Genomic DNA, 26,090 nt, shown 5'->3' with positions numbered 1-26,090 from the left:
GAACATCATAGTAAAGCGTAAACGTACTGTCTAATGTTGCATTGTACATACCATAATATACCACAATCGAGTGTACATCCAAGTTGATTCAAACACTTAAGGGGAAAAAAAAATCTCATGTACGAAACTCGAAGCTATCGTAAAAAAAAAGGTATTAGATCCGCACCTATTACAACAGATCAACAAAGAACTGCACACGGTCAGCTATATTTTCTGATTGCATCTAATCACAAAAAAGTAAAAGAAACAACAACTTTCTTACAAAATTTATTATTTGCGAAGCAAATGGCGGAGTGAATATTAAAAAGAAAAATGGATGTCCACCTGAAGAGATGTTTTAAAAATACGCGAAGAAAGAAAAAACACATCCTAATTAGAAATCCCGGCGAATTAATGCAACCAGAACGCTACTCCTCTGCTGCATCCCCTAAAATAGTATTTATGCTTGTACATCCGTCTCTTCACGGAGCCGGTTTACCTGTTTTTAGAGAAGGAAAACCATCCATCCCGTATAAGACATCGTCTAACTCACCACGTGGTTTAAAGGCCAAATAAACGTTCCTTACATCGTAGACGAGATTAGAACCCGCTTTTCAAGTCAGTCACACTGGCTCTAGATTTATTATCCACAGTGCGAAATACGGAAGCCAGTTTAAAAAAAAAAAAAAAAAAAACGAACTTTTTCGTGGTGCTCTGTATTGGTAGGGGGAGGGATGACTTCAAAATAAGAGAATGGAACGAATAAAAACTTCTTCCATTTATCTTGGACGAAGGTCGTTACCGAATTAATATATTTGTTAAACGAATTCTAGGCCAAGGATGAAAAAAAAAAAAAAAAGGTCACGAAAGTTTCGTAAATACGACCAGTGAGCTTACGAGAATACAACCCTCTGCATTCCTTATTATTATTATGCACCAAAATTCATACATTTTCAGAGTTGAATTCAAAGCCGAAATCTTTATCCACAGTTTTGTTTTTCTGAAAATTAATTGAAACAGATTGTTAATTTGAATTGCTGACTTATATACACATGAGAGAGAGAGAATGGCCTCTATATACACACAAAACTATAAATCTGGGATACCTAAATTAGTTTATGCTGTCCACGTTGAAGCAAATGTGGTTGCCTGTTGTAGTCTTTGTAATATACGTACTGACAGCAAAAGCAAAGTTCTGTTATTCATGTATGTAGTAAAGTACCACCATATGCGAGAGTTGTTCTCAGTACCCTTGCAGTTCAAAAGCACCCCCAAAGGGTCTGAGAATTCCATGCTCAAGATTCAAATATGTCGAGTGATGAAGCTGAGTGACCAATCACATAAATAACATTGATAATTAAAATGCATCCATTTTATAAATAATGTATGCAATTATAAATTATGAGGATTTAATTATAAATGTCAATTTAGTTTTTTCCTGAAAAACCTGTTTCCTAAAATCCCCACATACATCTCGCACCACGATTCTTTAACTTTAATTTTGGAGAAAAAGTGTGAGTTATATTCAAGTAAATACGGTGTGTATATATATTCAAGTAAATACGGTGTGTGTATATATATATATATATATATATATATATATATATATATATATATATATATATATATATATATATATATATATATATATATATATATATATATATAATACATACGCACACATGCATGTACTGGGTTCAAGAGAAACATTCAATTGCTTGCAAATGACACTAACCTGGGAAAAGTAAGAAGAGAACTCTCATGTGAAGTTGCAACTACAAGAGGATCTGAATAGGCTTGCATGCTATGGGCAGATTAAATAAAGATAACAATTTGGAGTGTAAGCTCTTACACTTTGACTCAAGGAAATGGAATGAGATTGTACTGGTGAGGTTGAGGAAGTGAAGGATCTGGTCTGGGTGGGATGATGGTTAGGAAACTGAGGAGGTTCAGAGGAGATGTAAAAGTTGTGAAAGCTGCTTAGAGAATTACTGCCATAATGAAAAGATGACAAGTAAGGATAAGGAGGTGATAGTGTCATTGATGAGGCACTGATTGTGCATATAAATCCACAACTGGATTTATATGCACATAAGAGAGATAAGGAAACATTAGAGAAGAGCATTCAGAACATGTGTTTAACACTGTCTTGTGACTGTTGCAGAATGTTCAGAATGTGCACAGACTAATGCAATGTGTTTTGCTGATAGAAGGCAAAGAGATGATAAGCAAAACACATTGCCTTAATCTGCTTTTCAGACTAAGAAAACTTGTCTGAAAAGCAGACAGAAAATCTGCTTTTCAGACAAGTTGGTGAGAGGACCTATCAGATAGATAAAGAGGAAATAATGCACAGAGTTATGGATGGTTGGAGAGTGATAATCATCCTTAATAGATGTATAAAGATCATGTGATTATGAAAGTGAAAAGCAGATTTTTTGCATAGGGGAATGCTTAGTCCTAGTGGGTAGTAAGTGCAACAAATTGAATTATTCAAAGCAATATAATGGGTGTTTTCTGTAGAAAGTCTCTACAGACAGTGTACATCTTCAAATCCAATGATGAGAAGTCTCTGTTTCTCTCCTCAGTGTTATGAACCATTCACGGTACTTATATACTGTAGGTTTAACAACCTTCTGTTATGGGATAACCATTAAAAATTACACGTGATCATTATTCCATGTTTTATTATTATTATTACGGGTATCTCCATGGAGTCAGTAGACTCATCACGAGAGATCCAAACTAGCAAAACAATATTTGTCATATCTCTTCTTGAATTCATTTACAGACGAAGAACTCACAACTAAGTCAGGCAATGAATTCCACTCATTCAACACCCTCCAGGCAAAAAACCTTGTTCTCACACCCTTGTTACCCACACTCTTCTTTAATTTTTAGGGATGACCTCTTGTTCTTCCATCACTATCACACAGCTGAAACATTTTCCCTGCATCAATCCTATAAAAACCTTTCAGTAATTTAAATGTTTCTATAATATCCCCTTATATATATATGCATATATATATATATGCATATATATATATATATATATATATATATGCATATATATGCATATATATATGCATATATATATATATGCTTATATATATATGCATATATATATATGCTTATATATATATGCATATATATAAGCATATATATATGCTTATCTGCCACCCTCTGCAATCCACAAGCTCTCAATCTATCAATATAGATTGATAAATTGAGATAGATAGGGAGCGTTTTTTACATCACTCGTCAACTTAGTCATTCTTCTCTGAACCCTCTCCACAGCCTCCTCGTCTCCAAGGGATCCAGGTCACCAGACCTGAGCACAGTAATCCAAATGTGGAAGTATGAATGCTTTATTAAGGGGAATAATAACCTCTTTATCTCTGGATGTCAGTGTGTTCCTCAACAACCAAGTAATTCTATGTGCAATCTTGGATACCTTAGCAATGTGTTCCCTGAACTTCATCTCCCTATCTACCAACACCCCTAAGTCCCTAGCCTCATCAATCTATTGGAGTACTGTTCCACCAATGTAGTACACATCATTTGGGATTAAAAGATGTTGGTAATCTTTTAATTCCAAAATGCATAACTTTACACTTTTCCACATTGAACTCACATCCATTACCTTTTGCCCATTCTACCAGCTTATTTAAATCATCCTGCAAACTTTCAACATCAACTTGATTTTTTATTGCGCTACCCAACTTTACATCATCAGCAAACAACTGAATATCTCCCTTTAAGCCATTTGTGTAACTGTAGTGCCATGGAAAAGAAGCTGTGAGACAAGTGTAACATAGATATAATCTTCCTGAAGATTCCATTTGGAGGAAATTCAAAAAGCCACCATGAGGAGAATTGAAATCTATAGTACACATGAATGGAAAAATTATTATTATTATTATTACATAAGACCCCCCCCCCCATGGAATCAAAGACTCACCTAGGAGATCCTTTTATCAAACCCACAACTCATCATACAGTGCTTTAAACACACTCAAATTCTCTGCAGACACCACACTCTCAGGCAAGGTATTCCAATCATTAACATCTCTGCATGAAAAAACCTGCTTCCCACTCCCCTACTCACACCCTCTTTATACAGTTTCCAGGGATGACCTCCAGTTCTGCCTTGATCTCCCACTATTTTCTGTAGAACCTCTCCAGCATTGATCCTATAACAACTCCTTAATAACTTGTAGGTCTCTATCATATCTCCCCTCTTCCTCCTGTCCACCAGACTCTGCAAATTACATCTTCTCAAACTTTCCTCATTACTCAACATTCCAGAGGTCAGAAACCACCCTAGTCAGTCGCCTTTGGACCCTTTCCAATATCTCTTCATCGTTCTGAAAACCAGGTAACCAAATCTGGGCACAACAGTCCAATTGTGGCCTAATCACAGCCTTATACAATGGAACAAGAATCTCCATACTTCTACAAGTCAGTGTCCTTTGCATCATTCCCAGAAGCCTTGTGTTGTCTCCACAATTTTGGCTGTGTCCCCTAAATTTCAGATCCTTATCCACTATCACCCCTAGATCTCTTATTTCCTCCACCTCTGACAATATATCCTCACCATGCATAAATTCTGCATCCCATTTTTGTTTTCCAAATTTTAAAACCTTGCATTTTGCAACATTGAACTCATATCCCCATTCCCGTGCCCAATCACTCGATTTATTCAAGTCTTCTTGTAAGGCCACAACATCTTCTCTACTCTTCGTGGTTTGTCCCAACTTTGTATCATCTGCAAACAACTGGATATCTCCATCCAAATCTTCACCAATATCATTAATATACAAGTCAAAGAGCAATGGCCCTAAAACAGACCCCTGAGGCACACCACTAGTAACTTTCCTTTTCCTGGATATCACTCTCCCATACACAACTTGTTGATACCTATCAGATAGCCAGTCTCCAATCCAATGTACTAATCTAATATCCAAACCCCATCCACTCCAATTTGACTATCAACTTATCATGTGGTAATCTATCAAAAGCCTTTGCAAAATCAAAGAATTTTATATTACTGTGTATTCTTCTCCTCTGTCCATGGAAGCAGTCACCTTATTGTAATAAATAAGTAGATTACTGAAAGATGACTTCCCTTTAGTAAATCCATGCTGTCCATGAAAGATAATACCATTGTTGTCAACCCAATTCTGAATCCTAGTTCTCACAAGCTTCTCCAACAACTTAACTACAACACCTAACACACAGATAGGCCTATAGTTTGATGTTTGAGTTCTACTGTGCCACCTCATTTATGAAGTGGCACAATCTTGCCCTCCTTCCATTTTTTAGGAACTTGACCCAGTGCAAGATTCGTATTAAAAAACTTTGTCAAGGCTGGCGTCAACTCCCCGGCACATTCCTTCAAAATATGTGGTGATATATTATCAAGTTCCACAGCCTTATTTACATCTAGTTTTCTCAACTCCCCATACACCTCTTGCTCACTTACAGTCAGTCTCTCTTCCCCAACATCAACTGCTCTCAACCTCTCCATGAAGTCACATTCAGAAGATTGAAAGACCTTTATGAATACGTGGTACTCATTAAGTATCTCCACCATACCTTCTGCAACAGCTGTCTTTATACCATTTTCTCCAATCAGTGTCATCCTTTCTTTTGCTGGCTACATATCGAAAGAACTCCTTAGGATTCTTTTTGGCTTCATTAGATAATTGCTGTTCATACCTCTCTTTAGTTACGCTCACCAACCGAGTCGCTCGCCTGGTCTTTGTAGTCGTCATGGAATTGGTTATTTCCACTTCTCTTATGCTGCCTCCACAGTGCCCTTTTTCTCTGTATCACATGCTTAATCTCTTTAGTCATCCATTTCATACCTACCTTATTTAACCTTCTCACCCTTGGAATACATTTAGACATTGAATCTCCTAGATAGTTTTTGAAAATCCCCCAAACTGCATTGATCTCTTTTCCAGCTAACTCCTCATTCCATGCTACACCTGCAAGCTGTTACCTGGGTGGTTACCAGCAGTGTGAAGACCTCTGTAAGAAAAGGGTATATGTGGAACTACAAGGGGGTGATTATGAAGAGCTCAGGAGACAGCTTGCACGTGTAGCATGGAATGAGGAGTAATTATAAATGAGGTGTCAAATCACCCACCAATTGGTGAGAGTGATCATGAGGATTACCTGGGTGATTTGACACCTCATTTATAATCACATCCTGTGATGAGATGACCAAATCCAAGACCCTCAATCCTCGTGTGCCCTCTGTTACATACTGACTGAGGTAGTTATTCCTCCAAAACTCAAGAAACTCATTTTCTTTATTTCCAGTTGCTATCTCATCATTCTAGTCTATATTGCCATAATTAAAATCGCTCATAATGATCACTATTTTTTTATTTGCTTGGCTAATTTGATTATACATTTCATAGTCACTATCATCCACAATTTCTGGTCTATAACAACATCCAACCAAGTATTTCATTCCATTCACCTCTATCTCACACCATACTGCCTGAAAAACCACTGGCACTATTTCCCTCTTGCATCTCTACTTCGTATGGACCTAACTGTTTCTGTATCATCAATAGCACTACCCATCCCTTTTTACCCTTTCTATCCTCACGAAACACATCATACCCTTCCTTCTCTATTCCTGTCAGGATGTCGTCCTCGTCTAATCATGTCTCACTTATTCCAAGAATTTTTGGGTGAACAATCTCAATTTGTGCAACCATTTCATCTGCCTTGTTTCTCACACTTCTAGCATTTATATATAAATACAAATGCTCATTCCTGGATCTACAGCTAGTTCCACTGATAACACTCATTCGATGTGATCTCTCCATGCTTGACTTGTGCCATTTCTTTTTCTGCTTATTCATTTTAGAACCCTCTTCAACAGAGCCATTGCCAGTTTAGATCACACCCCAAGGCAAACAATTAAATATCGCCCCTGATAAGACAAAAATATAAGAAAATCTCCATTGCCATTTTGTTTTTATTACAAGAGAAACATTAGTGTAAAACGATTACATAATATTATTAATTAAATGTTTGCTCTACGGGGGAGGAAACAGTTTTATTTTATTGTACAATAAAACTGTTTATAAGCTCTTCTAAATTTAAATTATAAGCTATGTCTGCCTCAATCGATATTATTATTATTTGACACCTCCAGGGAGTCCAAAGACTCATCGAGGGAGAGTGTGCAAACAGCACCAATCTTTCTTGGGTCATTGCTGTTCACAAATAATTTTTAATCAGTTTAAGCTTGGAAAACTTCTTTCGGCACTTGCTAAGCTAACAGCAATTGTTAGAGTAGCGACGCCGCATACCACAATATGGCTGAGCAAGCGCCCTTATTAAGCCACACAGTGAGGCAGGCTGCCTCTATGCTACACCGTATCGACAGTACTGCTCTTCAATTCTAAATGTTTCCTTTTGATCCCAGGTCATCCCATAAGGAAGTTCAAGAGTATTGGAAGAACGGATATGATAGTGTGAAGTTCCTAATTTTCTAGCTAAGTGTGCATTGTATATATAAATTTGTGTATATATGTAATAAGTTGTAACTTTAAAGAGATGTCAAATTAGAAAATGACAGGCAATTCTGTACAAGATAAAGCAGTTTTTATTTCAGAAATGAATGTACAAATTCTGGTAAACAGAGGTGGATTAAATTCAATCCATCAATCCATATTACAATTCTGATGCTACAGCATCATATCATTCACCTCCACAGACCTATACTTGTTTTTTCTCTGTAGATTAATAATCAACCAGAAATGTTATAACAAGTTACAAATAATTGTTTCAACCATTTGATAATAGTTTTTCTTACAAAATAACAAAAATTAAGATGAGTATAAAGTACTATATAACATTGCTATTCTGATAATATTAAAAAACTATATTATCTAAACTTATGATTTTAGTTCACAAAAATTAACAAATAATTTCTGGTTACTGTTTAAAGTATACTTTTTTTTGTTGCTGTTTTGTTTGCTATAAATAATGATATTTTTGGCGACTATGAATCTGATAGTTACAAATTTTTTACTATTACTATTATTATTTTCAAATTGAATAGTTTTTTCTAGTATCTTCATATGAATGAAATGCATTTGAAGTTAACATATCTAATAAGAGTTTTTTTTTTTTTTTTTAAATGTAAATTCTCATGAAATAAATTTTTAGGTAGCTAAACAACAGGCAGAAATTCTTCATCCTCACAATAGTAGTAGTCATGTCTGGCTACCAACATAATAATTCAGCCTAGTAGAAAGCAGCATATTACTGAATGCCTAATCCGATTAATCTTTCAGTGAAAATAAACATCTGAGGTCAATAGCTGTTTTTTTTCTCCATCTATATCTTTTTTGAAATGTTTTCATGGTTCAGTTAAGCAAAAAAGCATTCTTTGAATGCAAATTATCTTTTCATTTGTTTCAGTTTACTCTCTGTGATAATTCCATTAATATTTCGAATATTTAATATTTCCCCCTACTTTAAATATACTTTACGTGAATATTTACATTACAAATATATCTATATGAAAATGCATGTCCTAAGTTATTAGATTGTTCTAATCTTAAATTACTGTATAAGGAAGTAATGACAATATGTATGTACTGTACATGATGAAACAGTTTCTTCTTTGTATAAGATTTACAAATGACTAATTAGTTACTGGGCTTATGTTATTTTCGGTAATTTGAAATAAGTCTAAACTGCCTATTTCTTTTGCAAAGCTACCTTAAAATCTTTTAGTCTTTAGAATGCATCTTTGCTTATATCTCCTCATGACAGGCTAATGATTGTGATATAACCATGCTACCACAAGAAAAAAGCTGGTCAAGGAAATGACATTTCCTGAACCAGTACATGCATTCTATTGTGTGATATAATGAGAAGATGAACCCTCTATCTAAATACCTTCATAACTTGCATGTTATTGAACATGGTTGTGGACAATGTACAAATTGGTGAATCTACCAAAGATATGCCCCTAGGTGGCATATACGAAGAATAAATGTGAAGAAAGTGAAAATAGCTGCCACAGAGTATAGGCTAGAGCAACATTCATTGCGAAAGCCTGAGCAGTTTCCCCTTGTGTATTGATGTGGGCTTTTATTACAAAACCATTCCTAACTCTAGTTCGAAATAAGTGTTCTGAAAGAAATATTATTCGAACTATAGGCATGAGTAACGATTGAAACACTGTGAAAGGAATCAAACTACTGTTTCAGTTAAAATGCAGTTTTAGAAATATGTACTACAAAATCAAATAAAACTCTAAAATGAACACTTTGAAAATGTGCTTTGATATATTTATATTTTCTGCAAACCTGTGAATAAATAATGTATATGAATACTTACATCTGATTGAACTGTGCATTCTATAATTTAATACAGATTACTAAAATGTATAATAATGTTTCAAAATTTCATGGAAGTACATTAAATGAAAGTTAATTATTTTATTAGTGCATTTCTAATATAAGGCATGTCTATATTTAAAATTACACAATTATTTTTTAGCTTCATATGAACATTTTCATATTTACAAATTTCTGACTTTAGTGTTTTAAGGAAAACTTGGAATTCTGTATATCTGCTTCAATATCTGCTTCAAAGTGAATAAAAAAGTTAAATTTTTGCTATGTTTCTAACATACCAGAAATAGAATATGAAAATTTCTAAGAGAAATGGAAGTGCTTTTTTACATGCTCTTCTTATTCAAAACCAGAATTCTCTCTGGCGAAAGCAATGCTGCGGACGAGAGTGTAGAACACTTCCATCATTGTGAGTTATCAATTATATGTGTGTACATTATATATATATAGAGAGAGAGAGAGAAAGAGAGAGTAATGTATATTTTTATATATAGCATAAAATTTATACACATATCTTAAAAGAGTACATTTTATGTCTCTGTTGCATCTGTTAGCATCTTTCAACTGAAAGGCAAATTTCAGAAAAGTTTACATGAAAGGAAGGATTTGTGGCAAAGCTGAAGATTATCTCGTCCGCAGCACGCTAGTTCTCGCCAGCTAGAATTCTGGACAATTTGTGCATGAAGAGCATGCAAGAAATACTCTTCAGCTTGAACAGAAATCCTTCCTTCAAGAAACTTTCCAAAATATATCTTTACCTATGAATGCATTTTTTGAAAATTCCTATGAAATAGGTGTGTGTATGCATGTCTGTATTTATGAGATTTATATATATAGACTTTTAACAATGATGAAATAATGATATTTATAAAATCTATGAATAAAGATCTCCGTGAAATTTCTATTGACCATTTTCATCATAATTGTCTGACAATTCTTTGCTATTAGTATTAGGAATAGAAGATTATTTTAATGATGATTATTGTTCTAATCCCATCAAAAGGTAGGGACCACTGTATATTACAAACTTTTTTTAATCCATCTGACATTATTTTTCTCCCAAATCTAAAAGCAATTTCAATATCAAAGGATATACATTTGTTAGTGCTTAAGAATAACATTAAAGAGTTCAGTCATTAATTTTGATATTTGTTTGTTATTTGGTAAATCTAAATTTACAATTTTTTTAAACAAATGAATGACAAATGTAAAAAGTATGTTTCATATTATTATAAACAAATTTGCTACCATTTTAATTCAAAATTATATGAAGGCAATTTTATGGAAAATGATCAGTTCAATTTTTTTTGTTGGCATTCTAAAAATAACAAAAAAACAAAGATTTTTAAATATACCATAATGATTACTTTTAACATATACTTGATGATCTCTTAGCAAGAAATTTAATAAAAAACATTTATTAAGAATTTTAAGATTCTCAGGACCATAGTCCAATGGTTTTAAAACAGAAACAAATAAAGTGGACTGAATATATATTCTTCAGTCATTTACATTCCATAACAGATTTTTTCACTTCACAATCAGCTATCACATATAAAGTCCGATTTTTATAAGCATAAAAAAATATTCTTCATATATATCACATAATACTAGCAAATACTTAAAATAATGAATTAGAATATGCAGCCTACTATATAAAATTGAAAAGCAGAATCAGAATCAACATGTTAAATTTGGCACATGAAAATAACATTGTATATAGAGCATGTATATATTTTATATATATGATCACCAAATAAGAACCACAGGGAGAGATGTTTATTGCAGCAATTTATATTACTCGAGTACCTTCATATCATTTGTAAATACACAGCAATTTTTTAAATATTTTTTATATTAACAGCCTGGGCTTGCAGAATGTTTTTAACAGCTTTCATTGAAAAAAATAAATAAATAAAAAGCAAACACATGGCTATATTTTGTAAGACAAATTACTTTACACAAGAATTGATTCTCATAAGTATTTCTATTCTGATGCCCTTGTACAGCAAGTTTATCTCTTTTTGTATCAAATATGTATCAAAATACTGTTTTATTTTGATAGCTTTTAAACTTATTTCTATTTTAAATTTATCATTTGTTTAATTCTCTTTCCTTTAGCTTGTAATATACATAAGATAAACCTGATTTTTAAACATAAAGACCCAACTAGAAATACATGAAATACCAGAATTATTATTATTTTAACTGAAAACTCACAAAATAAATTTTGTACATACCATTAATGCATGTATAAATTTAAATCCCAGTGGATAGTTTTTATTTTTTCTTTATTGTTAAAATGCACACTCTAATGCATACATTACTGGATTGAGAAGTTAAGGCTAAAAAAATCTAGACCTTTCCAAAATGACTGCTAGATTGAAAACTCAAAACAAAAATGTGCATTATCCAGCTGAAATGCTTATTTAGATAATAAATTAAAATGACGCACAGTCTTTAATAACAAGAAAAATTTTCACTACTTCATTAAAAACTTTTAGCAATATGTATTTTGTGGAGTTTGGCTCTTTTTTCATTTAATCTGGTCATTTTGATAACAGAAATTATATGAATATATACATATATTTAAAGTAATGTAAAGCATAAACAGTAAATATTTTTCACTATGTATTTTTTTTTTCCTGTCCAATATTTATTGACTTTAATTTGGTAAAAGGTATTGTGCAATGGTATTATCACTGTTCTTTATTTCTACATATTAGAAATATTTATTTTTAAAAAGAGGTGTTTTGTTTTCCTTTTTAAAGTTGCCTTTATATTTATCAAAAAATATTTTTGATTTTCAAGAGTTAAACTGCAAATCCATAATAAAATTAGAAAAATGACAAGAGGAGAGAGTAAGAAAGGTGCATATGAGCATTTTATTTATTTATTTAATTATATAATTTGTTTCTTGATAGCTGGTGAGCATTGTATCAGCAATCTCATTATAGTTATGTAATATTTTGTTTTTGTGATGGCCACCTAAAATAATCGAACACTACAAATTTATACATTCATAGCATGATGTGTTATGTGCTGTAATTAGTGTATATATAAGGCATGACATGCAGCCCAGTGGGAATGTGTTAAGAGTATGCTTTTTATGCTTCAAAATGTTTTTGGCAAATATACTTTAATATAAATTAAAGATCTGCTATTCTATTTGTGGTATGGAAACCTGTGTTGTAGATGTATTTTTATTAGAAAGAGGATAAAAATTAGAATTTAATTATAACTAATGTGCTGTTTCTATAATATTGTATATAACAAATGAAAAGTTAACTATTACTGAACAAAATCTAAGATTACATATATGCAGTACATACAAAAATAATAATAGTTACAATACATTTCCACAGAATAAGCTAGTCAGTCACATATGATATGCATAGTTAGATAATTAATTAAAAAATCTTTATTTATTTGTCTACAAAATAATACATGTGTTTGCTATATATATAGTTTATAAAAAGCCGACAAAAAAAAATGAATGAAGTGATGCTTGGAAAGGCATGTAAAGAACTGAAATAAGTCACTGAAAAACAAAAGGGTTTATTGATGAAAATATTTTATAAAGTTGTTTTAATGAGAATTATTTTCTTGAAACAAGTTTCTAAAGTGTAAGCCCATGCTGATACAACACTTATCCCTCCATCAATACACATCTGTACACTTATGATTATTTTCTTAATATCTCTCTCTCCTAATCTAGATCTTCCACTAATTGGGAAGACTATAGGCTGCATATCAGTTAACTCTAGGGTTAATTACCCCACTCCTAACTTTGTGAAATGAGGTAAATAATCCAAGATGATTATACAGAAAATGGAATTGTCTAGTCAGCAGGGATCCTCTGGCACTGTTTATTCTCAGGTGAATCTTTCATTTGATCATGCATGCAGTTGTTGAACCTACCAGTGGTGGGAGCGTAGGGAGGATATCTATGTGCAAGAAGTATTTAGCATTTTAGAATTAAGACCATAAGCAGGCAGAGTGATAATAAAAAAAAAATAACTATAGAAATAATTGCAAATTAACAATTGTTTGGCTTCAGGCATTAATATTATAAATATAGTTTAACAGTTACTTCAAAAACACTATCATAGCAGTTTTGTTAAATATATTAATACTGATTCAAGTGTTAAAACATGCAAACATATTAAAACTTTTAATAACACATAATACTTGAATTCCTTTCCCTTCCCTCCTGCTTGGATTTAGTCTAGAAAAGCAATCTGTTATAGACAAATCTTATAGAGTTACAAATTTTAGAAAACTTTTTTTTTTTTTTTAATATTTCAACCAATATCAAGATAGAATCGATTCCTTGTATCAGGTTTGTGACTTAAACTAACAGTAAAGAGCATAAAATTTATTGAAATAATCACACTCAGTGTTTTTCAGCTTCCATGTTAAGGCCATCTTCAGGAATGTATATACACCAAATACACAGGTTCAAAATAACCCAGTAAATCCTAAGAAGGTCTTTCACTATGTGGCTGGTAGGAGGAGAAATGATGAGAAGCAGTGGTACGAGAGGGATTTTGCCACATTTAGGGAGTGTACATAAGGACTAACAGTGCCACTGACCAAACTGTTCATTGAGAGTCTTGCAATTGGGATAAGTTCCTAAGAAGTGGAAGGAGGGTAGCACCAATGCATAATGGTGGTGGGCGAATAGAAGTATAAAACTACTAACCAGTTTGTATTTCTCCTGTGATTTAATTTTGGAAAAATTAGTAAGAGCTCATATACAGAATTGGGTAGATATAGGTAATATTATTTATGAAGCCTAGCATGGATTTGTTAAGAGGGTGGGATTCTTGTTCTAGTGATCTGGTAGCCTTTTATAATAAGGTAACAAGAGCAGTTGATGATGTAACAGCATACAACATCATTTTTCTGGATTGCACAAAGGCATTTGATAGGATGCTGCATGATAAGCTGATATTTGAGTTGCAGTGTATGGATTTAGATAATGGGCTAGTGGATTGGATTGGAAATTAGCTTTTTGATAGATATCAGAGAGCAGTGTATGGAGTAGCAGTACTGTAGAATAGAAAGGGGTTACAAGTGGACTTCCACAGGATTCAGTATTGGGACCATTATTGTTAAATCATGGTGTCAAGACAGAGATAAAGAGGATGGTGGTACTATTGTATAAAGCCTTTATTGTGCCATACACAAATTACCTGTGCTCAAATCTGTTCATCATGATTTGGATGGGATGAAGTAACTGTAGAGATGGCACAGAGGTAGATAAAACAAAATATCAGGACTGCAGAACATTGGTTATGAGAATAGACTGAGGGCATGTAATTTGCACTGGGTTGAAAGAAGATGAACCAGTGATATGACAGAGATATTTAAGCTACTAAGTATTTACTAGACTGACATTGAGTAGATTTTCATATAGATGAATAAGGGGAGGTAACAAGAACAAGAGATAATCCTCTTGTCCTTGTTTCTTGTTCAGAAGTTACAAAAAGATGTACAGAGTAAGAGGGTAAACAAGTTTTTGACATGGAGAATAATTGTAGGGGCATGGAATAAATTTCCTGAGATGGTGGTGAGAGCGCAAAGTTAATGAGTTCAAGGAGTGGTAAGGTAGTTTTGTATTCTCTAAGTTGGATCTTCCACATTCAGTCTAATGATTCCATGAAGGTCTATAATAATAATAATACTATTCTGGTCACATATCTTAAGGCAAACAAGCCAATCTCCTAATGGAATTGTCAGACAAAAAAAATATAAAGCAAAAAATGAATAAAGATATTTTGGAGCAGGTACAATGCATTCAGTAGGGATCAGATGTATGAGGAATGTAAAATGCAGAATAGGAAAGTAACACCCATAGGACAAAAAAAAAAAAAAAAAAAAAAAAAGTGCAGTAATTGGCTGGTCAGTCTAAAGATAATTCAAGGAAATTCTTACACTACAGTAGTGAGGAAGAACAATTATGAAAAGGAAACATTGGTGGATAGCTATGGTAAGTAGAGTGACTGTGAAAAGGATGTAGTGGAATTATTTAAAGTGCACTCTTTATCAGCATTTATTATAGTGCTGTAAATGAAGCTGTGCAACATGCAGAAGGGAGGCACCCTCTATGGAGTCGACAAACTCATCGTGGGAGGTTCATTCAACTGACAACATATTTATCATATGGATTCTTAAAATCCTTAATACTCCTTGCATTAACAACATATTCTGGTAATGCGTTCCATTCACTGATAATTCTCCATGTAAAAAATCTATTTCTCACACCCCTATTCACCACACTTTTACATAACTTCCAGGAATGACCTCTGATTCTTCCTCTAACCTTCTACTCTTTTTATAATTCCCTCTGGATTAATTTGATAAAATCTTCTCATTAACTTAAATGTTTCCACCAAACTCTGCAATCCACATTTCTTCAACCTCTCTCTCCATAGCCAGCATTCCAAAGTTCTGACACTATTTAAGTCACTTGTCTCTGGACCCTCTCCATTGTCTCCACATCACATTGAAAACCAGGTGACCAGATCTGAGCACAGTAGTCCAAGTGTGGTCTGACCAGTGCCTTATACATTGGCACAACCACTTCCTTATCATTACAGGTGAAAAAATCAGAGGTGTGTTTAGTGGGCTGTGCAAATGGAAGACATTATTATGTCTGTTATTATTATTTAATTTCCCAAACTCCATGGAGTCATAAGACTCATTGTGGGAGGTCGATACTAGACAATACAGTCTATTGTATCACTCCATAGATTCGTCCACTGTTTTCACTTTTATCACACTCTCTCAGGCAAACCAACTTAAGAAGTTGGGGTAAGACCCCTACTCACTCCTTCCTTTTGCAATTTCCAGGGATAGCTCCTTGTAGTATTTGTTCCTACCCTCATTTTACGATATGAAAAATCTGTTCGGTTTTAATCCAATAACAGCCCTTCAACGGCTTAAGTGTCTTGATCATATCTCCCCTTATTTTTTTATCTACCCCCCCCCCCCCACAGTCCACATGCCCTCAGTCTATCCTCATAACCAACATTGTACAGTACTGATATCATTTTTATCATCCATCTCTGCACTCTCTCCAAGGTTATTTCATCCCCTTCAAATCCAGTGAAAAGATCTGAGCACAGAAATTCAGATGTGGTTTGATTAAAGCTTTATACAATGAGACCACCACCCTTTTATCTCTTATAATCAGTTTCATCCTCAATAAATTGCAGTAATTCTCTGAGTTGTCTTCACACTATATGCAGTATGTCCTTAGAACTTCAAATTTCCATCTACAATCACTGTAAGATCCATTGCTTCCTACATTTCTTCCTGTATAATTTCACCAAGTGCATATGAAGTATCCCATCTGTGGATTCCAAAATTTAAAACTTTACATTTATAAGACTCTGATTATAAAAATTATAATTTTTAATTTCTTAAGTAATTTCTTTAATTTAATTTCTTAGGGGGGGGACCTCCCACGATGAGTCTTTTGACTCCATGGAGGCCTGAATAATAATAATAAGACTCTGATTTTTTCACCTGTAATGATAAGGAAGTGGTTGTGCCAATGTATAAGGCACTGGTCAGACCACACTTGGACTACTGTGCTCAGATCTGGTTACCTGGTTTTCAATGTGATGTGGAGACAATGGAGAGGGTCCAGAGACAAGTGACTTAAATAGTGTCAGGACTTTGGAATGCTGGCTATGGAGAGAGGTTGAAGAAATGTGGATTACAGAGTTACATTAAATTGACACACCATTCATTTTCCCATCTGCCCAGCTTATTCAAATCCTCCTGAAGGGCTACAACATCAGTGCTATTACTAATAACCCTTCCCAGATTCATACAACTGAATATTTCCCTACAATCCGTTCACAATGTCATTGATATAAAGGTTAAAAAATATGGGTCCCATGAACCCTGAGAAATCTCACTTATAACCTTGTGCTTCCTTGATCATGTGGCACCCTGTCAAATGCTTTTGTAAAATCAGGGGAAAAAAGGTGTGGGGGGGGCAGTATATGCCTTTCCTAAATCGACTGCTCGTTACTTTATTATAAAAACAATTAGATTACTAAAACCAGCATAACCCTTAACAAATTCATGCTGACTCTCACAGATAATATTACCTTTATCTGCCCAATATGATCTCTCATTAATTTTTCCAAAATCTTAATTTTAATACAATTTTATATATCTACTCAAGTTTGTCTATAGTTTGTATATAGATCACTTTATTAGGGTATTTCATCCTGGAACAGAAGTTTTATCATAGTCCCTTGTGTAATGGGACTATCTTACTCTAATTCCACTCCTTCGCCTTTTCCATAATCAGACTCTCGCCTTTTCCATAATCAGACTCTCACTGAAAAGCCAAGTCAATGGAGCTGTCATTTCCTTAGCACTCTTAAAACACATGGTGAAACTCCAATTAATCCCACTGCCTTACTAATGTTCAGAGAACTCAGTATTTGTAACACACTCTCCTCTTGCACTTCCAAACCTTAAATCCTCCCCATCTCTTTAGTAATAAAATCCTCTTTTCTAGGATGAAATACTCCAGTAAAGTGATCTATATACAAACTTGTATAGGTATATAAAATTGTTTAACTTATACAAACCCATATGTTGCAACTTAAAAATTAACTCGTCATATTGTACCCTGTCAAATGCTTTTGCAATTTCCAAAAAGATGACAGTGTATGCTTTAACCTTCTGTTAACCAGATTACTAAAACAAAGCACCTATTAACAAATCCATGCTGGCCTGCATTAATAATACTGTCATTGTCTGCCCAATTCAATTTGAGACTTCCGTTTTATCACCTGCAAATGGTACTACCTTACCCTCCTTCTACTCTCCAAGAACTTGTTCTATTACAAAACTTTCATTAAATAGCCAAGTTAATGGTATGGTAATTTCCAGAAATTTTAAAGGAATGTCTACAGCACATTCCTTTAAAACACGTGGCAAAATTCCATGTAGTCCCCTCCCCTACCTTACTGATGTTTAACATACTTAGTATTTGGAATACATTATCTTCATTCAAATCTGATGCTTTCCCCTCTTTATCCCTCTAGGAATAAAGCCTGCTTTACCAGAATGGAAAATTCTAATAAAGTGATCATTAAATAGCTCAATTATGTTATCTGCCTTGATCACCTGAGCCCCACCAACAAGGTCCACAATAATTTTTCTTCCTACTGGCCACATTCCCAAAAAACTTGAGATTCTCCTTAGATTGAGTGCTAGTCTCCTTTCCTATCCTAATTTTTCTCTTCTTTCTATACTAGTCACCTTCCTGGCCTGGGCTTATAATCCTCATGAAACTATCCTCCACCCCTCTCTCTCTCTTTATATGCCTTCCATAGTCTTTCATCTGCAATTCCTGTTTAATTTCTCTAGTCATCCATTTGACTGCACATTGCTTTATATTCTTCAACAGAGGTATAAAATCTGTTTTTTTAAGTCTATGATAGTTGTCTGCCTTATAATTCCACATAAATTCCTTCTTTGTTGATACTTCTACATGCCTTCATCCGCCAAGTCAGGACTACATGGTCTCTCTCACAAGTATATCTTCGTCACAATCAGATCTGATGCTATGACCAAGTTCAAAACTTTTGATCCTAGTGTTCCCTTCACGACATACTGCCTAATGTAGTTGTTCTCCTCAAGAAGTCTAATATTTCCCTTAGTACTGTATGCTTTTCCTTTTCCCAGTTTATACTGCTATAGATGATCACTTGCTTTGCACTTTCCAGACTAATCTGCTTAAGAATTTCCTCTTCATCACCATCTTTATTTCCTGGGCTTTAGCAACATCTCACTAAATACTGTGTTCTTAAACTCCTATCTTGCACCATATACTTTCAAAGTCATTAGTGTCATTCCTGCTCTGATTTTCTATTCTGAGAGTGATATCCTGCTTTACCAGAATGGAAAATTCTAATAAAGTGATCATTAAATAGCTCAATTATGTTATCTGCCTTGATTACCTGAGCCCCACAATAATTTTTCTTCCTACTGGCCACATTCCCAAAAAACTTGAGATTCTCCTTAGATTGAGTGCTAGTCTCCTTTCCTATCCTAATTTTTCTCTTCTTTCTATACTAGTCACCTTCCTAGCCTGGGCTTATAATCCTCATGAAACTATCCTCCACCCCTCTCTCTCTCTCTCTTTATATGCCTTCCATAGTCTTTCATCTGCAATTCCTGTTTAATTTCTCTAGTCATCCATTTGACTGCACATTGCTTTATATTCTTCAACAGAGGTATAAAATCTGTTTTTTTAAGTCTATGATAGTTGTCTGCCTTATAATTCCACATAAATTCCTTCTTTGTTGATACTTCTACATGCCTTCATCTGCCAAGTCAGGACTACATGGTCTCTCTCACAAGTATATCTTCGTCACAATCAGATCTGATGCTATGACCAAATTCAAAACTTTTGATCCTAGTGTTCCCTTCACGACATACTGCCTAATGTAGTTGTTCTCCTCAAGAAGTCTAATATTTCCCTTAGTACTGTATGCTTTTCCTTTTCCCAGTTTATACTGCTATAGATGATCACTTGCTTTGCACTTTCCAGACTAATCTGCTTAAGAATTTCCTCTTCATCACCATCTGTATTTCCTGGGCTATAGCAACATCTCACTAAATACTGTGTTCTTAAACTCCTATCTTGCACCATATACTTTCAAAGCCATTAGTGTCATTCCTGCTCTGATTTTCTATTCTGAGAGTGCACAATCATTTCTTATCATGAGTAACACTCTACAAGTGTTACTCATGAAAGTGTTACTCACTTTCCCCATCCCGTTGAAATATGTTATAGCCTTCAATTTCTGTCATAACATCATCCTCAGTTGACCAAACTGCAATGATACCAACAATCTTTGGAAAAACTGAGTCAATCAACATCACAAACACACTGGTATTTGTATACAGAAAAACCAGTGCATTGCCAATATTAATACTTCATACACTCTCTACTTGGCTCTTTAATGCAGCATATACCTTCTCATTTCTCAAGCCACGTTCCCTACGAGGCCATCACTGCTACATTCCACTCGTGCAATTTTAGTTTTCCTGCCCTAACACACTCATCTGATATATGGTAAATGTCAAGTGTTGCGAGAGAACTAGCGGTGTATAATGAGGGCTCCAATTTCAGATAAGTTTTTTGAAATAATTAATAGTATATAAGTGTATGTTCATGAGTAAGAGTTGCTGTGAAGGTTGTGCGTTTGCAGTATTATTAGTGTGTGGGATTTTTTGTTTAAGTTTATTTATGAATTCATTGAAATTAGACCTCAGTATAGTAACTGGCAAAGGAGAGATGATGGTGCTTTGTCCATGCAGGAATTCAATTTCGATTCAGTTGTTTCATGAAATATGAAGTGCTATAGGACTTTTTTGATTATATAGATAAATTGTAGATATTTAAGGTGGATGGAAGGAGGGTGTGTGCAAAGTGTGAGCTGAATGAGGATTTGATGAGGGCTAATATGTTGACAACTGAAAGTGTTAGTAGGGAGAATGCCATGAGGAAGATGAGTGCTCATATGATAGAAAAGGACGACGTAAAAGAGCAGTGAAAAAATGTTAAAAAAGTTTTGAAAAAGGGAATGAACAATATGAGAAACTTAACAATTGATGGTAAGAAAGACGAAAGTGATGCAAATGTGGCAGAAGTTAAAAAAACAAAGTGCAGTTAAAGATAAGGTGGTGAGTGGTGTTGACTGCGTATGGCTGGCAACAAAATTGAGAGAATAAACGAAAGTGTGACACAAATTTCGAAAGAATGAACGACAGTGAAGGTGTGATACAAGTTTTGAAAGTTGAGTTGGTTAAGATGAGGCAAGAGATGAAATGGATGCAGAATGAAGTTAAGAGAATTCGAGATATGTATGGAATAGTGAAAATGATGAAAACAAATAATGTTCGTATAAAAGAGGTAATGAAAGATCCACGAGTATTGTTGTATAGTAATTCAGTTATTAAAGGTGTGCTGGAAGAGAGGATGCACAAAGTATGTTTTACCGGAGGTAGAGTGATTGAGGCATTAGATATGAGAAGTAAGCAAGCAAAAGAGTTGGTAGTTGTAATAGGTACAAATGACTTGACTGCAAACAAAGAACACGTCAAATTGGATATCAGGAGATTGTTGAGACGGATAAAAGAGAATAGTGTGATAGGAAAGGTAGTAAGCATGTTGCCTAGGTATGACAGTGGTGAGATGAGGTAGAGAGCAAGGATTATGAATGATATGTTAGCTGAAATGTGTGAGGAGAAAGGAGTGCAGTTTGTTAATGTGTGTGGAATGCGCTTGAAGGACAAAGTGAACTGTATAGGAGCAATGGATTGCGTTTGAGTGGTTTTGGTGCGAGTTGCTTGGAGAGAATGCTGCTGGAAGGTAGAGGAGTGAGTGCAGAGAATGAATCTGATCAACTGGGAAGCAATGTGGAAGAATAAGACAGGAGAGATTGAAGAGGTGGTTATGAATGAAGAAGTGAGCAGCATGATTATAGAGAATGAGAGACCAGGCATGCAAGACAGACAGGGAAATGGGGAGGTGCAGGGTAGACAGAAGAACATGGCGTGAGAAAGGTAGATGCTCCAAGAGGATGTGAATGCACGTGTACACAAAAAAGGGGAGGGGATGACCTGGGATCAAGGGAAAAAACAGTTGGATTTGAAGTAGGTTCTAAGATAAATAAGGAGAAAAAGAAATGGCTTAAGTTAAACATGGAGAAGTCACATCAAATAATTGGTATCAGTGGAACTAGCTATAGATCCAGGAATAAGCTGCTGTGTTTGTATACGAATACTAGAAGTGTAAGAAACAAGGCAAATGAAATGGTTGCATTAATTAAGTCTATTCACCAAAAATTGTTGGAATAAGTGCAGTGATGTAGCTAGGGGGGATGAGGGGGACACCACTTTGAACCTTACTCTATAAGTTGTTTTGACTTTTTGTAGTATTTTTGGTGTGTATTGAGAGGGACGGCAAACTCAGGGACCATCCTGAGCAGCAAAAGCTCTAGCAATGCCACTGAATAAGTGAGACATGGTTGGATGAGGATGAAATCCTGGCAGGAATAAAGATGGAACGGTATGATGTGTTTCGTGAGGGCAGAAGGGGTAAAAAGGGAGGGGGAGTGCTATTGATGATAGAGAAAGAGTTATGTCCATATAAAGTAGAGATGCAAGAGGGGAAATAGTGCCAGTAGTTTTGAGGCAGTACGGTGTGAGATAGAGATGAATAGAATGAAATACTTAGTTGGATGTTGTTATAGATCTGGTAATGTGGATGGTAGTGACTATGAAATGTATAATCAAATTAGCCAAGCAAATAAGAAAAGGGTGATTTTAATTATGGCAATATAGACTGGGATGATGAGATAGCAACTGGAAGTAAAGAAAATAAGTTTCTTGAAGGACAACTAAATCAGACAGTATGTAAAAGAGGACATACGAGGATTGAAGGTCTTGGATTTGATCATCTTATCAGAGAATGTAATCATAAATGAGGTGTCCAACCACCATCCAATTGGTGAGAGTGACCATGAAGTTATTATCTGGTTGTTATTATTAGGTTGCCAACAGTGTGAGGACCTCTGTGAGAAAAGGGTATATGTGGAACTACAAGGCTGGTGATTATGAGGAGCTCAGGAGACATCTTGCAGGTGTAGCATGGAATGAGGAGTTAGCTGGAAAAGAATTGATACAACTTGAGGTATATTCAAGAACTATCTAGTAGAAGCAATGTCCAAATGTATTCCTACAGAAGGTTAAATATGGTAGGTGTGAAATGGATGAATGAAGAGATTAAGCATGCGATACAGAGAAAAAAGACATAATGGAGGCAGCATAAGAGAAGTGGTAATAACCAATTCTATCAGGATTACAAAGATCAGGCAAGGAGGGTGAATGGTTGGTAAGGATAGCAAAAGTGAGGTAGGAGCAGCAGTTAACAAATGAAGCCAAAAAGAATCCCAGGGAGTTCTTTTAATATGTAGCCAGGAAAAAAGAATCATTTTGGAAAGATGACATTGATTGGAGAAAATGGTATAAGAACAACTGCTGCAGAAGATATAATAGAGATACTTAATGGGAAGTTCATAAAGGTCTTTAATTCTTGTGAATGTGACATTATGGAGAGATTGAGAGCAGTTGATGATGGGGAGGAGAGGCACACTGCAAGTGAGCAAGAGGTGTATGGAGAGTTGAGCAAACGTGATGTTAATAAGGCTGTGGGACTTGATAATATATCACCATGTATTCTGAAGGAATGTGCCAGGGAGTTAACATCTACCTTAACATATTTTTTTTTTAATATGAGTTTTGCATTGGGTCAAGTTCCGAAGGAGAGCAAGATTGTGCCACTTCATAAGGGAGGTGATAGCGCTCAAGCATCAAATTATTGGCCTTGTCAGGTGTTGGAGAGGTTAAGTTGTTGGAGAAGCTGGTGAAAACTAGGATCCCGTACTGGGTTGACAACAATGGTATTATCTTTGATGGACAGCATGGATTTGCTAAAGGGAGGTCATATTTAATAATCTACTTACTTATTACAATAAGGTGACAGGTTTCTTATACAGAGGAGAGGGATACACAGTATTATACTTAGATTTAGCAAAGGTTTTTGATAGACTACTGCATGATAAGTTGATAGTCAAACTAGAGTGGATGGGGTTGGATATTAGATTAGTGCATTGGATTGGAGACTGGCTATTTGATAGGTATTAGCAAGTTGTGTATGGGGGAGCAATATCTTGGAAGAGGAAAGTTACTAGTGGTGTGCCTAAGGGGCTCTGTTTTCGGGCCACTGCCGTTCAACCTGTATGTTAATGATATTGGTGAAGATTTGCATGGGGATATTCGGTTGTTTGCAGATAATGCAAGTTGTGACGAACCATGAACAGTAGAGAAGATATTGTGGCCTTGCAAGAAGACTTGAATAAATTGAGTGAATGGGCACAGATATGGGGATGCAAATTCAATGTTGCAAAATGTAAGGTTTTAAAATTTGGGAAACAAAGATAGGATGTAGAATTTATGTTTGGTCAAGATATATTGTTGGAGGTAGAGGAAATAAGAGATCTTGGGGTGATAGTGGATAAGGATCTAAAATTTAGGAGACACGTTGCCAAAATTGTGAGGACAAAACAAAGAATTCTGGGAATGATGTGGACCCTGACACTATGTTTCCTCTGATATGTTTTTGCTGCACTATCCCAAATTAATCTAGAATCTCTTGTTACTTGATTCATGGTACAACAGATATTTTTAAGATACAATTGGCAATGGCTGAATTGGTTATTTAATGCAAGTCTTGCAGTGAGGAAAGGTTTCTAAGGAGTAGAAAGAAGACAAAATAGTACTACTCCAAAAGAATAGTTCTAGAACTGAATTTCCCAGTTATAGATCAATCTGTATACTTGTAGTTGTAGTCAACTATTGGAGAGGTTGATTAGTAATAGAATGCAGGATTAGGTTGACTGACATAGAGTGCTCTGCGATGGTCAGTATGGATTTGCAAAGGTAGGTCTTGGTTTAGCAATCTTTAGTTGACTTTCGCTATAGCAAACACTATACCGTCCATTTTAACCATCTGTTTCTGTCTTCTATGAGTTTGCCTTAGCAAGAGTTCACTGTACTAGCATTTCGTGATAAGGTGATGAACGTGATTGATAATGGTATAGTGATAATTTTGAATTTTGCAAAGGCATTTCATACATGACTAGTAAAATATACTACAGAAATTAAATTCTTGTTTTAATTCTTTATCCAAGTGAGCAAACAAAGTTTGCAAGCAAAGTATTTTCACGACTAGGCTACTCTGTTTATGGAAGCACATGACTTCACAAATGACTTCAAATTCACATCAATTTGTCCTGGTATTCCGCTTCCATAATGCACTGCACACTTCCTTTGAGACATATATACTGCTGTGCATTATCAGAAAAGGTCACTAGCTAGACTTGTTTCAACCTTTATTAAAGTCTCATATTATTATTATCATCATTCTAAAACCCCCATGGAGTCACAGACTCATCTAGGAGGTCCCTTTTACCATACGCACAGCTCATCATATTAAACACATTCAAATTCTCTGCAGACACCACGTTCTCAGGAAATGCATTCCAATCATTCACAACTCCATGTAAAACAATCTTCTTTATAATAAATTTAGTTTATTAAACTAAATTTATTATATTCTAACCAAGTGGAAAAAACTTTCAACATCTTTCTCTAAATCCAGAGTAATTTAATAATAAGGTGAGACTCCTTTTGGCAACTCGAATAGGTAAATATGACTTCTCCATTGCTTCCAACTTGGTATCACCACTTCTGGGTCTGGCTCCCACTGATGAGACCTCAATAAAAGTCGAAACCAGTCTGGCTAGTGGCCCTTCCCTTAATGCATAGCATTATACATGTCTGCAAGGAGATGTGCTTTGCATTATGGGGGATACTGACAAGGAGTGATGAGAGCTTGGTCCACCTTTACCACGAGTTGCCTCAGTCCTGAAGATACTTCAAACGCAAACTTTGTTTGCTTACACTTGGATAACGGATTAAACTAAATTTATTATATTCTAACCAAGCGGAAAAAACTTTCAAAATCATCTTCTCATTTCCCTGCTCACACCCTCATTATACAGCTTCCATGGATGACTTTTTGTTCTCCCACAATTTCCCACC

At 34.9% G+C, this 26,090-nt stretch overlaps 1 protein-coding gene across 2 annotated transcripts in view; it reads right to left on the bottom strand.

Moving 5' to 3' along the window:
- Nucleotides 1-8,150: 8,150 nt before the first annotated feature.
- Nucleotides 8,151-26,090, bottom strand: part of LOC150092192 (disintegrin and metalloproteinase domain-containing protein 11-like) — a 1,236,934-nt gene continuing 1,218,994 nt past the window's right edge. For both annotated transcript variants that reach the window (XM_090415260.1, XM_090415259.1), the window contains exon 29: nt 8,151-13,324. In XM_090415260.1, the coding sequence (XP_090271386.1) occupies nt 13,219-13,324 (106 nt within the window). In that variant the 3' untranslated portion in view covers nt 8,151-13,218. The remainder of the gene's footprint in view (nt 13,325-26,090) is intronic.

The sequence above is a fragment of the Typopeltis vanoorti genome, unplaced genomic scaffold, assembly GCF_054136105.1.
Source record: "Typopeltis vanoorti isolate ZY-2024b unplaced genomic scaffold, IOZ_Tvanoo_1.0 HiC_scaffold_24, whole genome shotgun sequence".
In the NCBI taxonomy this organism is placed as follows: domain Eukaryota; kingdom Metazoa; phylum Arthropoda; class Arachnida; order Uropygi; family Thelyphonidae; genus Typopeltis; species Typopeltis vanoorti.
This window is presented reverse-complemented; position numbering and strand designations above follow the sequence as displayed.